This window comes from Melanerpes formicivorus, unplaced genomic scaffold, assembly GCF_026170545.1.
Source record: "Melanerpes formicivorus ecotype bairdi unplaced genomic scaffold, bMelFor1.0.p_v2 SCAF_114, whole genome shotgun sequence".
Lineage (NCBI taxonomy): Eukaryota > Metazoa > Chordata > Aves > Piciformes > Picidae > Melanerpes > Melanerpes formicivorus.
Genome location: NW_027142466.1, coordinates 204,700 through 219,662, shown reverse-complemented (window position 1 = coordinate 219,662; position 14,963 = coordinate 204,700). Strand labels below are relative to the sequence as shown.

The 14,963-nt window shown below is 64.1% G+C and overlaps 1 protein-coding gene and 1 long non-coding RNA gene across 2 annotated transcripts; both read right to left on the bottom strand.

Annotated features, from left to right (window-relative positions):
- Positions 1 to 4,807: 4,807 nt before the first annotated feature.
- Positions 4,808 to 7,503, bottom strand: LOC137456009 (uncharacterized). Its single transcript, XR_010990942.1, has 3 exons — positions 7,356 to 7,503; positions 5,934 to 6,526; positions 4,808 to 4,843 (listed from the first exon to the last, which is right to left on the bottom strand). It is a non-coding gene; the product is annotated as an uncharacterized lncRNA (long non-coding RNA).
- Positions 7,504 to 7,954: 451 nt separating this feature from the next.
- Positions 7,955 to 14,956, bottom strand: LOC137456021 (ubiquitin carboxyl-terminal hydrolase 36-like). Its single transcript, XM_068167260.1, has 14 exons — positions 14,695 to 14,956; positions 14,403 to 14,624; positions 13,637 to 13,747; positions 12,811 to 12,913; positions 12,160 to 12,227; positions 11,926 to 11,996; positions 11,481 to 11,563; positions 11,057 to 11,168; positions 10,617 to 10,757; positions 10,211 to 10,314; positions 9,836 to 9,923; positions 9,246 to 9,545; positions 8,754 to 8,879; positions 7,955 to 8,203 (listed from the first exon to the last, which is right to left on the bottom strand). The coding sequence occupies exons 1-14, from the start codon at positions 14,954 to 14,956 to the stop codon at positions 7,955 to 7,957; spliced, it is 2,040 nt and encodes a 679-aa protein (XP_068023361.1).
- Positions 14,957 to 14,963: the final 7 nt, after the last annotated feature.

Below are 14,963 nucleotides of genomic sequence, written 5' to 3'. Positions count from 1 at the left end.
TAGTGTGGGGTGTCCCTGCCCATGGCAGGGGGGTTGGAACTGGATGATCTTTGTGGTCCCTTCCAACCCTGACTGATACTATGGTACTAAGCAGATGGAGGAAGAGCTCCAGGCCACTGCAGCTTCCCCTGGGCAGCTGCTGCCTCAGTTGGCTTCCTCTGCAGATGCCAGCAGGGAGCTGCAGGGTGTGGACTCCTCAGGGCCCGCCCGTGGCAGGAGGGTTGGAACCAGATGATCCCTTCCAAACCAAACCATTCTAGGATCCTATCTGGTGGTCAGGGCACCACTGGCTTCGCTGGTGGGGGGCCCTGGCATCCCTTTCATGCCTCCATCCTTTAGGAAGCATCCAGCCCTCATCAGCCTCTGCTGACCAGAGCAGCTGGGCTTGTGTTTGAGACAGAGCACTGAGCCTAAGAACATGGATCACCAGGAGTGTGGCTGAGAGGAGCAGGGCAGCCAGCCCAGCTCTGGCTGCTGAGGAAGCAGAGCCACAGCCAGAGATGAACAACCAGAGCCAGACAGAAACCCAAGGGAATGTCCCATGGGGATGGAAAGAAAGCCCAAGTGCAGCTGGGCAGACATGGCCACCCTTTGCTCCAGGAAACCCCTCCAGGGATGGGGACTCCAGCACTGCCCTGGGCAGCCTGGGCCAGGCCTTGTCCCTTAGGGGAAGAATTTGTTCCTCATGTCCAACCTAAACCTCCCCTGGAGCAACCTGAGGCCATCTTCTCTCCTCCTATCCCTTGTTCCTTGGGAGAAGAGCCCAACCCCCACCTGGCTCCAGCCTCCTTCCAGGCTCTTGTAGACAGCACTGAGGTCTCCCCTCAGCCTCCTCTTCACCCCCAGCTCCCTCAGCTGCTCCTCCCCAGCCCTGTTCTCCAGAGCCTTCCCCAGCTTCCTTGCCCTTCCCTGGACACGCTCCAGCCCCTCACTGCCCTTCCTGGAGCGAGGAGCCCAAACCTGAGCCCAGGGCTCCGACTGTATCCTCAGCGGTGCCCAGCACAGGGCACAAGCCCTGCCCTGCTCCTGCTGGGCTTCAGCCTGAAGAAGCCCTGGGGCTGCCCTGGAAGAGCCAGGAGCTTCTCCTGGCTGAGCCCCCGGCAGCAGCAGGAGCTGAGGGACACCTGCCTGAAGCGAGTGCCCAGGCTGAGCTGCGCAGCCAAGGGCCTGTCGAGGACGATGCTGCTGCCGCCGCCGAGCGCCCGCACGGGGATGCCGGAGCCACGGCTGTGCTCCCCCAGCAGCTGCACCTCGGCCTGCAACTGCCCCGTGTCGTCCAGCTGGGCTGTGACAGACACAGACACCTGGCCCTCGGGGGGGATCGCTCCTCGGCTGGGCTCAACCCTCCAGCACCAGCCTCTGCCAGCCTGCAAGGCAAGGCAGAGCCCAGCTGAGGCCAGGAGCCACAGCCCTCGGTCTCTTGTGGGCTGGAGGAGCGAGGATGTGAGGGCAGCAAACCAGAAGGGCTTCCTTTGCCTGCAGCTGAGCTAGGGGGGCTGCAAGCAGCACCTCTGCAGGAGCTGACACCCCCCTGTGCCACCCTCCTCTCACAGACTCCCCTCATTAGCCACCACCTCACCAGCCCCAGAGACACTCGGCCTCAAGAGAAGGTTGTTTCCTCCTCCAGCCTCCTTGCAGGGAGTGCTCCCTGGCCAGCAGGACATGCACTGGCATGCAGATCTGCAGCTCCCAAGGCTCCAGCGTGGGGGCAGTGGGACATGCTCCACATTTCAGGGCTGTGCTTGGGACAAGAGGCCCTGCTCAGCCCAAACCCTGCAGCATCCCTGGAGAGGTTTTGCCCTTTGGAACAGGAGGCAGCAATGTGCTGGCAGGCTGAGCACGAGCCAAGCACATTGCATTGGGCAGGAGCCAGGGGAAGGCAGCTGGAGTTTCCAGCCTGGCAGCACTGAGCTCTCACAGGATAGCTGCTAGAAATCTCCCTCTCTGAGTTTCCAACTAGCCCTCTTGGCCTCTCACTACAAGTCCTAGTCAACAGTCTGTCCCCAGCGTTCTTAGAGGCCTCTTGAAGTACTGACAAGCTGCAAGAAGTTGACTTTCCTCCAGCAAATCCCAGGGAGAAGATCAGAGAGTCACAGAATGCTTTGGCATGGAAGGGACCTTCAACTAGTTCCAAGCCCCTGACCTGGGCAGGGACAGCTTCAACTGAAGCAGCTTGCTCAAAGCCCTGTCCTCAGTTCAAAGCTGAAGGACCTGGCATTGCTCAGCCTGGAGAAAAGGAGGCTGAGGGGAGACCTTCTGGCTCTCTACACCTCCCTGAAAGGAGGCTGGAGCCAGGTGGGGTTCAGTCTCTCCTCCCAGGTACAAGCGATAGGACAAGAGGCAATGGCCTCCAGTTGCACCAGGGCAGGTTGAGGGTGGCCATGAGCAACAATTCCTTCCCTTGAGGGCTGCCAAGGCCTGGCCCAGGCTGCCCTAGGCAGGGGTAGAGTCCCCATCCCTGGAGGGGTTTCAAAGCCTTGGAGCTGTGGTGCTGAGGGCCACGGTTCAGTGCTGAGCTGGCAGTGCTGGGCTGAGGCTTGGCCTGGAGGATCTGAAAGGTCTTTTCCACCCCAAGGCATTCTGTGATCCCAGAGCTCCAAACCCATGACTCCCACAGCCAGAGACCTTCCACAAAGGAAAGGGAGAGCTTGGAAACAGGATCCAGGCTCACTGCTGCTCAAACATCTCCTCAAGCTCTGGGCTCCTGAGGGCTGCCCCAGCTGAACCTGCCCCCACAGCCAGGCTGCCCTGGCCACCTGGGGGTGGAAGATCTTGCTTGCTCTCTCAGGCAGCTATGGGCTGGGCCAGAGCTTCAACTCCCTCCTCCTGCAGTCCCAGCCCCTGGGCCCTGCTGGGGCTCTCACAGCCATCCTGCTGCCAAGGACTGGCAGCCTGGGGCTGATCAGACCATCAGGGACCCCACAAGACCCTGCTCTGCCAGTCCTTTGGGCCTCTGTGCCCTCAGGATGGCAAAGCCCTGCCCAGGCAGCCTGCAGCCCTGCTGGAACCTCCTGCAGGCTGCTCTGGAGGGCCACCAGTGCTGGAGGCTCTGGGGCTGCACTCTGGGGCTGCAGAGCCCTCAGGCTGTGCTCCAAGGCCAGGCCACACTCACCCCAGGAGCCGTCCCCGAAGCGCAGGCAAGGGACATGGAAGCGCAGAGGGGGTGCAGAGACACAGCCCCTGGGGGGACACAGCAGAGGAGGCCTTGGCTTGGCTGCAGAGCACTGCAGAGCCTGCAGCTTGCACTGCTGCTGGCAGGCTGCAAAGCTGCTCTCACAGCACAGGGGGCTGCACTCAGCCTCTCACCTGACAGCCAAGGGCCCAGGCTCAGGGGATCCTTCCACACTGCACCTCAACTCCTCTCTCAAGTGCCCCAGGACAGGGGGACAGAAGCAGACCTGCAGGAGTTGGAACTCCTCTGGCCAAAGGAGGCCCTGGCAGGGGCAGGAGCTGAAGCAGGAGCCCAGAGCTGCAGCTGCAGGAGGCATGGATGGCTCCTGTCTTGTGCAGGATCACCTGCAAGACATCCCATGGCAAGCCCTGAGGAACCTTCTTTCCTTCCAGGAGGCTGATTTGTGTCCTGCCCAAGCACCTCCCTGCAGGGTTACACCCCCCTTGATGGGGGCTGAAAAGAGCCCAGCCCCAGCTGCTCTGGCTGGGCAGAGAGAGACTTGGCTTTCCCCCTCCCAGGAGGAGGGGGCCCCTGGCTCCAAGGGGCTCTATGCCACTGCCCCTCCCTGCCCAGCAAGCCTTGCTAGGCAGGGCAGAGCTCTGCTCCTGCTCTCTCTTTCCCCTGCACAGCCACTGCTGCACAGAAGGCTCCCCAGGGCTGCTGCATCCCCCCCCTGCTGCTCCCTGCTGCATCCACACCTCCTGAAGAGCTGCAGCCACTGGCACCAAGGGAGTCCAGTGCCAGCTGGGGCTGCCTTTGGATGCTTTGCCACCTGCCCTTCACCCTATCCCTTTGGAACCTGCCCTGGGACTGAGATCTACACAAAGAGAGTGGAACAAGGACCTTTTCTTCTGCCCAACAGATTCCAGACCATTTGCTGTCCTGATCTTACCTCTCCTTTCTCCTGCCTGATTTGCTTGACCTTCCCAGCCAAGGGAGAGGGGGAGGGAATCTCCATCAGCTTCCATTTGGGCTTTTGGCCTGCAGGTCCAGCCCAGAGCAGCACAAGCTGACAGCTGGCAAAGGCAGAGGATGCTGCCTGCTGCTGCTTGGCAGAAGCCAAAGGGGAGTTCAGCCTCTGGGGGTTTGATGCCAAGCAGCCAGGACTTCATAGAATGGATCCTGGAATGGCTTGGTTGGAAGGGACCTTCCAGCTCATCCAGTTCCAAGCCCCACCAGAGGCAGAGACCCCTCCCACCAGCCCAGGCTGCTCCAGGCCTCATCCAGCCTGGCCCTCAGCACCTGCAGGGAGGGGGCAGCCACAGCCTCCCTGGGCAGCCTGTGCCAGGCTCTCCCTCCTCTCACTCTAAAGACTCTTCCTAAGCTCCAGGCTCAAGCTGCCCTCCCCAAGCTTCACCCCATTCCCTCTCCTCCTCTCCCCCAGCCCTTGGCCAAAGTCCCTCCCCAGCTCTCCTGGAGCTCCCACAGCTCCTGAAGGCTGCTCTGAGCTCTCCCTGGAGCCTTCTCTTCCCCAGCCTGCACAGCCCCAGCTCCCACAGCCTGTCTCCACAGTGGGACTTCCCCCCAGGCCCTGCCAGCCCCTGCTGCTCACCTCAGAGCTGTTGCTGGAGCCAACCAACAGCTGCCCAGGGTCCAGCTGCTCAAGGCTGAAGCAGAGCCAGGGCCCTCGGCCTTCCCCTTGGATGTGCAGAGGCAGCCTGGCCTCACAGCCTGGGGGGAGAGTTCCATTGGATGACTCCTTGAGGCCTTGAGGTGGGAAGGGAGCTTCCAAGGGCAGCCAGCCCAAGCAGCAGCACTCAGCAGAACAGCTGCAGGCACAGCAGGGAGCTCTGAGCCCCAAGCAACCTGACCTGAAGTGGTGCCAGCAGTGGGGCACCTACCCCTCCCTGGGCAACTGGGGCCAGGCTCTCACCACCCTCAGTGTCAAACATGCTGGAGGGCTGAGGAGGTCAGCCAAGGGGCTTGGAGGAATCAAGGAGCAACAGGAACTGACTGCCCACTTAAACATCCTGGGCTTCCTCTTCAGGCTCACAGGGACCTGGACTCTGGGCCAGTGTCTGCCCCGGGGGCACAGGGGATCCCCCCTGGGGGCACAGGGGGTCCCACCCCGGCAGAAGAGCCAAGGGCAGCCTCTGCTCATCTCACTTGTCAGCTGGAGCAGCACTTGGATCCTTTCTACAAGCTCCAGCCAGCTCCAGTGCTCACTGCAGGGCTGCAGCACCACAGCAGCACCCAGAGAGCACAGCAGGCTGCCCAGGAGCCAAGGGCAGCCCCAGGCACAAAGCAAAGCTCTGCTGCAGGCAGAGACAACACAGCCCCAGGGCACTGTCAGCAAGGCTCTGCCTCAGCATCAGCTCTGCTGAGCCAAGGCTGTGGGCAGCATTTGGAGGTCCCAGCTCCGCTCCCCACTTCCTCCTCAAGGGCCTGCTGAGGCTGACACTTCTCCTGGGGCCTGCTCTTGGCTTCTCCCACCCCAGGAGGAGTTTGACACCTCTCCAAGGAGGCAGCCAGCACTCCCTGCCCAAGCCCAAGAGCCTGAAGAGCCAGCAGAAGCAGAGAACCTTTCTGGCTGGAAGAGCTCTTTCAGCTCCACTCCAACCATGCTCCCATTGCTAGGGCACCCCCAAACCATGGCCCTCAGCACCACACCAACCCCCCAGGGATGGGGACTCCACCACTGCCCTGGGCAGCCTGCACCAGGCCTTGACAACCCTCAAGGGCAAGAGATCCCAGCCTAGAAAGCAGCCAGGGCCAAGCAAAGCCTGGCCTGAAGAGCAGAGCAGGATGCTGAGCTCCTCACCTCTGAGTGCTGAGGCTGTAGGGAGCCTCCTTGGCTCTCTTCCTGCCCTTGGCTCCTGCAGCTCCTCCCAGACTCTGCTCTCTGGGCAATCTCCGCCGGCTCTGGCCACTGGCCTGCCCCCTGCCCCCTCAGCCTGCTCAGGGCTATCTGAGGCAGCTCTCTAATTTGAGGAGTTGCTGAAGGAGGAGACTAACTTCTAAGCCTTCTTCTGAGGCTCTGTGAGCAGCACCACTCAGCCCTTTGCCTCTGCTGCCTGCTGCTCTGCCTCTGCATGTCTCGGCTTCTGCTTTGGCTTCCTTCTCCCTGCAGCTCCTCCTTTTCTTCCCCTCCTTCTCTTCGCCCTCTGCCTTATCCTCAAGATGTCTTTTCAGCCTTGCTTGCTGCTTGCTGACTCCAGACACCTTTGTGCTGTCCCTTGCCTGGGGGGCAGCACGCTGGGGAGGACTTGGGCAGGGTTGCTTCTCCTCAGCTTGCACAGCAGGCTGAGCAGGGCCTTTAGCTGCCAGATGAGCTGTGGCAGCCCTGTGCTGCTCAGCAGGGGCTGGAGCTGGAGCTGCAGGAGATGATCCTTGCTGAACACCCAGAGAGGCAGCCTGCAAGACAGACAAATCCACCACTGGGCTGCCTGGCACAGCTCTGACTCTGAGCTGCTCAGATCCTCTCTGCAAACCAAAGCCACCACCAGAAGTGTCTTGAAAGCTGTGAGGCTCAGCCCCTGCCCTGCTAAGGAGCCCTGCACTGCTCATCACCAGCACTGCAGCCATGGAGCCCCCTTACAAAAGATCCAATCCAAGCCCAGTGCAGAATCAGGGCTCCAGAGCAGCACTGCAAGCTGTGGCCCTTCACACAGGGCCTCGCTGCAGCCTTCCTGCTTCTCCCCAGCCCTCCTGCTCAAGGCCACTCAGCTGCCCAGCCCCTGAGACACTTTCCCTCTTGTGGCCCTTCTGAGGTGCTTGGCTTTGCCTCCAGCTGCCAGCACAGCAAACTTTCAATGGCAAAGGCAAAGCCCTGCAGCTTAGCTGCCATCTTCAGAGGCTGGCCTCCAACCAGCCTGGCCTGAGGAGCAATGGATGTGATTGCCAGCAGCCAGGCCTCCTTGTCCTGCCACAGAGCAGAGCTTTGAGGAAGCCTGGCTTGCTGTGAGCCACAAGAAGGGCTGGAAGAGGAGGATCACAGGCAGGGATCATTGGGGAGGGAAACTCAGGACCTTTTTTTGCCTCCCTTTTGAGTGCAAGTCTTAGTTTTGAGGTCACCACGTCCTGCCCAAGCCCCCCAGATGAACTGGCACTGCTCCACTCCTCACAGAGCTCTGCTTCCCAGGCAGCAGCACCAGCTGAGGGCTGGCAGCTCCCAGCACAGCCAAGAACTGTCCCCAAGAGCCTGAGCCCCCCCCAGCAAAGTGTCCCCACCTGTCCTGCTCACCTGTGCTTGGGCCTGCTCCAGCTCTGAGAGCTTCTGCCGCAGCTCCAGCAGCTCCTTTTCCTTCTCAAGCACTTGCTGCCTCAGCAGCTGCTCCTGGCTCAAAGGCTGTGCTGGAGGAGCAGAGGCAGCAGCCCTGGCACAGGCAGGGGCAGTGCATTCCTCTGCCTAGAAACAGAACAGAACCTGTGACACTGCACATCCTGAGGGAGCCAGGGAGCCCTGGAGCTGCTTTGCTTAGAACAAGGTCACCCAGCCCCAGCCTCAACCTAACACCCCCACGGCCCCCATGCTCAGCTCACTCCAGCTCCCTTCCCTGCTGCCACCCTCCAGCACTGGAGCTCACTCTCTGCAGCTGTTAGGAGCTGCACTCTTCAGGCACAATGGAACCAAACTCATTTGAAACCTTTGCCCCCACTCCAATTTGCTGCTGTGACAGGGGGACGTCGCCTAACAGCACTTCCTCCATGGCCACCCTCCAGAGCACAGGTCTGACATAGGCAAAGCAAGCCCCCCCAGTGCTCTGCATTCAGGAGTGCCTCTGCCCTGCCTCCACAGCCCAGGCCCTGCACTCCTGAGGCACTGCACTCTCACCCAGCAGCCTACAGACAAGGATGGCTGCTCTGGGACCCTCTGTCCGTACAGCAGGCACACACACTGACCGAGGGAGCTGCAGGCTGAGGGCTCACAGGGCTGCCAGCAGCACTCCCAGCTGCAGGCAGAGGTGTCACTGGCCAAGCAGGATCTAAGGACTTGACTCTGACATCCAGGGCATGCAGCTTCTCCAGGGGGAAAACCCTGTCCCACGTCGAGCGCAAGAGGAATAAACTCTTGCGAGTCTCTGTGTCCCCCTGCAGCAACAAAACCACCCCAGGGCTCCCTCAGCTCCTGCCACACACAGCCTGCAGCGTTGCTGCCAGAAGGAAGGCTGCATGGCTGTCCTGTTGCTCTCAGCACTTGGCATCTCAACACACTGGCCTGGTGTGCAGCAGCTCTCAGCAGTGCAGCTCACACTCCCATGCCAAGGGAATCAGGCAACAGCCTCTGAGGCAAGCAATGAGCCCAGGGGCTTGTGCTCAGCTCTCCAGCCCCTGCAGGACTTTGCTCCACCAGATGCCAGAGCAGGGCTAGCACTTCCAATTCAGCCAGTTCTGCTTCAGCTCAGCTGCACCCTCAGACCCATCTGGGAGACACAGATCCAACCTCCTTGGAGGCTCAGGGCCCACTTGATTGCTTCAAACCACCAGCAGGGACCATGGCCCTCAGTGCAGAGCCAGGACAGAGATGCAGAAAAGCCAAGCACTTGGTGTGCTTCACCACCCAAGCAAAGCCACCCCTGGGCACAGGGCTCACTGCCCAGCCACAGCTTTGGCCTACAGAACTCTTCTGAGGTGCAGAGACCTTCTCAAAGACAGAGAGAAAGGTTTCCACCAGGTTTGGGGCAAAAGCCTGCAGGTATGCTCCTCCCACGTTCTTGATGATGGAGTCCAGCAGGTAGAGAGCAGGGAGCTTCTGTGCTGGAGGAGCCTGGAATCATGAGAAGAGAGGGAGGAGTTGAGACAACCAAAGCACCTCTGAAGCATTGCAAACCCAGGGATTGCCAGGCTCAGACACCTCAGAGCCAGCACTTCAGCAGGGTTGGAACACTGAGGTTTGCTCTTGCAGGCCAAACCAGCCCCTGGGACAGGCTTGCAGACAGCTTTTAACCCCCAGGCTTCTGGGCAGGCTGGAAAGCAGCCCTCGGCCCCCTGCTGCCCTGCTCTGCCCCTCTCCTGCCTCACAGCAGGACATCTCCCCAGGCCCTCCTCGCCCTCCAGGCCCCCCCAGCCCGCTGGCTCCAGCTGCTCCCCCCAGCAGCACAGCTAGGAGCAGCAGGCAGGGGAACTTCCAAACCTTGGCCGCTTGTGCCTCCACCAGGGCGGCAATGCTGCTGGCAAAGGCCACCTTCTGCTGGGCCAGGACGGTCAGCTTGCTGATGTAGGACTTGCTGCTGCGTGTCAGGCCCTGCAGCTGTGCCCAATAATCCTGGCACACAGCTGACACCTCTCTCCTGGCTGCTGGGCACTCAGCAGGCAGCTCTGGCAGGCTGGTTCCGCTCAGCAGCTCCGACCCCATCCCAAAGGCGCTGTGGGCTACAGGGCCTCCCACCTCCTCCAGCCCAGGCAGCTGCTTCCCTGGCAGCAGCTCTGCTCTCTAGACAGGGAGAGCAGTTCAGTGACAAGTCCAGGAGCCAAGGACACGCAGACCCTGCCCTCCCCAGCCCTCCCCAGCCCCACACAGGCCTTGGCTCTGCAGGATGGCTCCTGCAAACCCTCCTGCCCTGCGCCTGCCTCCCTGCCAGGCTGCAGCCCCCCTGCCCTGGCAGAGCAGAGAGAGGGGCAGCAGCTCCCAGCACCCAGGAGCACTGGCCAAGAGCAGCCTCCAGGGCTCCCCTGGCCCACCCCTGCTGAAGACAGGAGCCCCCTGCCCGCAGCTTTCCTGACCTCCTCTGGGACGCTGCCAGTGCGGCCGGGCAGGCTGGAGGCAGCCTTGGCAATGGGCCCCTGCCAGCTCTTCCTGAGGCTGGGGATCCTGGGGAAGGCAGAGAAGGGCTGGCATGAGCTGCCAGGGGCTGAGCCTCTCTCAGAGATGCAGAGGAGAAAGAGGAGCCAAAGCTCTGAGGGCATGAGGTGCTCTTGAGGGAGAGTGAAACCGTGACAAGGGGCTGGGCCCCTCCCTGCCACCCTCCTCCCAGCCAGGGCATGCACAGGGCATTGGGGTACCCGGGCCAAGCTCCTGCCCACAGCCAGCCCTGTGCCAGCCCTGTGCCAAGTGCTGGGAGCAGGGGGCAGAGGGGCCAGCAGGCAGCAGACACTCACCTCTGGTAGAACAGCAGGTAGGCCTGCTGCTGCTGCAGGACCTCTTGGGGGGCTGCGGAGCCGACCCGCTCGTCGTCCGCTCGATACCACTGCCCATCGCTGGCCTGCAGCAGCAGAAGAGAGAGCAGGGCTGGGCTGTGCCCAGGCACCTTCCTGGCAGCAGGAGCAGCAGGAGCAGCGCCCGTGGGCACAGCTCCTCTCCCCACGAGGCAGAGGAGGCCCAGGGCAGGCCAGGGGGCTCTGCCAGAGCTGAACCTTCCCCCCTCCTGCGGCACAGCACAGCCTGTACCCCGCAGCCAGTGCTCCCCACCACGCACATCTGCTGAGCACCCTCCTTGCTGGGCCGACAGGGACCCCCCAGCACCCCCCAGCCCTGAGGGGGTGGCACCACAGCTCCTGGGCTCACCTTCACGTAGCAGTAGTAGTGCCCTGCGTGGCAGCTGTGCCCAGAGTGCAGCAGCACCGCATAGAGGCTGTACAGGACGGGGTCCCTGCGCCGCACAGACATGTAGGGGCGGAGGTTCAGCAGCATGGGGTACCGCACCTCCTGCAGAGACAGGAGGGCTCAGCAGCCGGCACAGGCCATGGCTTTGTGCTGGGGCAAGAGCAGCACAGCTCTCCCAGCAGGGCCACCTCTCCAGAGAAGGGCACTCAGCCTCCTGGTGCAGAGGGGGTGCTGAGGAAGGCGGCAGGAGGAGCCGAACTCCGCCTGCAGCGCACAGCGGGGGAAGGGCTGCAGGAGCGCGGCACAGCTCCCGCTGGCCACAGCAGCACCTCCCGGCCTGCTCTGGGCAGCAGCACCTGGGGCCAGGAGAGAGCCTCAGCCCTGGGCTGCCAAGCGCTCACCTTGGTGATCTTCCCTGCGGCGTAGGGGGCAAAGCGCTTCAGTGCCACCGTGAGGACGTTGGGGGCTCGGTGGATGCTGAAGCGTTTGCTGGCCGACACCTCCTGCTGGCACCTGCACAGGCAGAGCTCCAGCTCTTCAAGCTGCTGCGCCAGCCAGCTGCCTGCCAGCCCCGGCCGGGCAGCAAAGCCCTTGGCACCGACCCTGCTGACAGCAGCCGCTGCTCCAGGGCCCCTGCTCACGGCCACGGCTGCCGGCCCAGCTCCTCCTCACCACAGGAGGCAGCCTTCGCGGCAGGCTTCCACGGCCACGGCCCTCAGGGCTGAGCCGCGGAGCAGGCAGTCGAGCCCTCCCGCAGCCAGCAGGGGGCACACCTGCTTGCCCCCAGCACAGCGCCCCCCGGCCGCCCGCAGCCCCCAGCCTCACCTGCCACACTTGTAGGCGTTCTCCCCGCACAGCAGCTCTGCCTGCACAAACTGCCCCAGCGCCTGCACCACGCTCCTGGCCTCCTGCAAGGACAGAGCAGAGCTCAGGCCACCAGTGGCTGTCCACGCCACGGCCCCGAGAGAGCACACCCAGCGTGGGCACAGGGCCACAGGCTGCAGCAAACCCCTCAGCCCCACCAGCTGGCAGCGCCCAGCACCACGAGGGGCAGCTGCAGGGGCCCCAGCACCACGCAGCCTCACGCCCAGGCACCGGGCACTGCCCTGCCAGACACAGCAGGCAGCTCAACAAGGCAGCGGCTTCCCTCTTGCCTGGGCTGTGCCTTGGCACCGGCAGGCTCAGGAGCCCTGAGGGCAGCGATGCTGCAGCTGCAGGAACAGCCCCAGGAGAGCAGAGCTCCTCCCCAGCCCCCACCCTGCCGCCCTACCCCGATCTCCAGCGCCAGGTCCAGGCAAGGCTCGTAGCTGTCCGAGGTGCTCTTGCACTCCAAGCACGTCACTGCCAGAGAAAGAGCACTGAGCGCAGCCTGCCATGGCCCTGCACCCACCCCAGCAGCTGCAGCTGGGCATCTTCTGCACACGCTCAGCAGTGCTCCCAAATGATTCCTCCTGCCGGGCAGCCCTGAGAGGCCCAGGCCCAGGAGCTGGCAGCCAACACTCACCACGGGACCGCAGGGAGCCGCCGAAGATCTGCTGAACCAGCGTCGGGGCCTGGCTCTGGCCATCCAACCTAGGCACAGGAGCAGCAGGGCTCACACCGCCCCTCCCCCACGCCCGAGGGCCCCCCCCGTGTCCTCAGCACAGCTCCCCCCGCTGCGCTCTGCCCAGCACACAGGCTGCAGAGCTCCAGAGGCAGAGGGAAGCCGCAGCCTCTGCCAGGCTGCTCTCCCAGGGCCACAGCTCCAGGGCTGGCACCAGGCTCCCAGGGGCACCTTCCTCCAGAAGGAGCAGAAGCTGCCGGCCGCGGCTCAGAGCTGTGCGCTGCAGACTGAGGCAGCGCAGGGCCCAGAGGAAAGCTGCTCACCCACAGCCACAGAGCTGCACCTGAGCCAGCTGCACCCCGGGTTCCTGGGCTGCTGGCACAGGATCCAGACCCACAGCAGCCTCAGGAGCGGGGGAGAGGGCCACAGCTAGGCTGGGGCAGAGGAGCCGGGAGAAGGGGGACTGTGGCACAGAGGGGCAGAGAGCTGGGCCATCCAGTGCGGCCCCTGCACTCAGTGCCTCCCTCTGGCAGTTCAGCCTGGGGCACAGGGTCAGCCCTCCCACGGGCACGGGGCACTGGTGAGGGCACAGGGCAGGAGGGCCACACATACTGGGCACAGCCGTTCCTGCAGGCCTGCTGCATGGCGTCGATGCTGTAGCGCAGGAACTCGTGGGCATCCTGCTGCTGCCGCAAGCAGAGGTGCTGGGCAATGTCTGCAGGAGGGGCAGCAGCCAGCCTCAGCATCTGCTGCAACAGATGCAGCTCCTCCCTCCCTCCCTGCTCCCCCGCAGCCCAAACCTGCTGTCAGACTCACGGCCACGGGAGGAGCCCCCCGCAGCCCACGGAGCCCCCAGCCCCTGGCAGGCTCCCTGAGTCACCTCAGGAGAGCTGTCTGCCAAGAGCTGCTCCCAGCCCACAGCTGCTGCTCCAGCATCAGTCCCTGCTGCAGGGCAGGGCAGGGCAGGGCAGGGCAGGGCAGGGCAGGGCAAGGCAGGGCAGGGCAGGGCAGGGCAAGGCAGGGCAGGGCAGGGCAGGGCAAGGGAAGGCAGGGCAGGGCAGGGCAGGGCAGGGCAGGGCAGGGCAGGGCAAGGGAAGGGAAGGGCAATGCAGGGCAGGGCAGGGCAAGGCAGGGCAGGGCAAGGCAGGGCAGGGCAGGGCAGGGCAGGGCAAGGCAGGGCAGGGCAGGGCAGGGCAGGGCAAGGCAGGGCAGGGCAGGGCAGGGCAAGGCAAGGCATGGCAGGGCAGGGCAGGGCAGGGCAAGGGAAGGGAAGGGCAATGCAGGGCAGGGCAAGGCAAGGCAGGGCAGGGCAAGGCAGGGCAGGGCAGGGCAGGGCAGGGCAGGGCAAGGCAGGGCAGGGCAGGGCAGGGCAGGGCAAGGCAGGGCAGGGCAGGGCAGGGCAGGGCAGGGCAGGGCAGGGCAGGGCAGCCTCCCTTACTCTTGAGGTTCCGGATGAAGGACACCGGCTTTATGGCCTGCCCACTGCTGGCAAACGCCTGCCCCACGTGGTCCTGCATCAGGCACAGCATGCAGAAGCCTTCTTGGCGACCTGGAGCAGCAGAGCAGAGGACAGGACGTCAAGGACAAAGCCAGGAGAGATGGAGGCAGGACAGAGGCTGCAGGGATCTCTCTTCCAACAGAGCTCAGCCACGCTCAGTGGTCCCTAGGAGCTCTGTGCTGCAGCACAGCTCTTGGGCATCCTGGGTACACAGGAGCCAGCAGACCTCACCCTGGCTGATGCCATCCCACTCACAGTACCACTGCAACAGCCCTCCCCCAGCCACAGGCACTCTCCGGAGGAGGGCACAGGTTGGCCCTGAGGGGCAGGTCCCAGCAGAGCCCTACAGACAGGGCTGTGAGCCCTGAGAGCTCCCCCTGCTCCCAGCTCCGAGCCTCCCACAGCAGCTGCTGCCCGCAGGCAGCCTCCTGCCCTGCCCTGGCTGCAGCCAGCAGAGGCAGCACCTCGCCGGTGCCAGGCTGCAGAGCTGGGGAGCACCGCTAGGGCCAGGAGAAGACAGGAACAGCCTCTGGTGCAGACAGGGGCAGCAGGGACAGAGAGGGCACAGCCCAACACTCGCAGCCCCTGCCAGGGCCACCTGCAGAGGTGCCGAGCGCAGGACAGGCAGGCAGCTCCCGCTCCCCACGGGCACCCTGGCACTGCCAGCCTGGCACCGCCAGCCGCCCGGCCCAGGCTCCCCACTCACAGCTGCGGCCGTGCTCCTCGGAGAGCAGGTAGTTGGCGAGCGGCGCCGTGTGGCTCAGGCACTGCAGCGTGGCGTTGAGGAAGCAGCTGCGCCCCAGGTTGTGCAGCCCAGCGCCGACCCCGCAGAGCCGCTCCCACCGCAGGGACAGGCGCCCCACGGGGAAGGGCAGCTGCTGGGGCACGGGGACCCCGTCCCCTCCTGCTGCTGGGGCTTGCTCACCGCCTGCAGGGAGAGGGGCGCTGAGCCACAGGGCTGAGGAGCACCAGCAGCCCCCTCGGCCCGCTCTACCTACCCTGCTTGCTGGTCAGCTCCTCCTTGGGGCTGCCGCCGTGGCTGCCAGCCTCGACCCAGGGCTCCAGCTGCTTCCCCCAGGGCTGATCCCCCTTGCCACGACCGGCACGCTCAGACTCTGCCCCCTGCTGCCACAGCTCCTTGGGCGAGGCAGCCGGCGGCCAGCCCGGAGCCCCTTCCTCACCCAGCCCCAGCCGGCGCCTCTTGGCTGCCGGCGCCAGCCCCTCCTCCAGCTCCTTCAGCCTCCGCATGCTGTGCACCATGGCGCCA

What these genes read in the sequence shown, in the direction of transcription:
- LOC137456021 (XM_068167260.1), bottom strand. Translation starts at nt 14,956, where the DNA reads ATGGTGCACAGCATGCGGAGGCTGAAGGAGCTGGAGGAGGGGCTGGCG. An exon ending in AACGCCTACAAGTGTGGCAG is followed by an intron (nt 11,169 to 11,480) that starts GTGAGGCTGGGG and finishes CTGCCTGTGCAG; the next exon opens with GTGCCAGCAGGAGGTGTCGG. An exon ending in TGGAGGCACAAGCGGCCAAG is followed by an intron (nt 8,880 to 9,245) that starts GTTTGGAAGTTC and finishes TCATGATTCCAG; the next exon opens with GCTCCTCCAGCACAGAAGCT.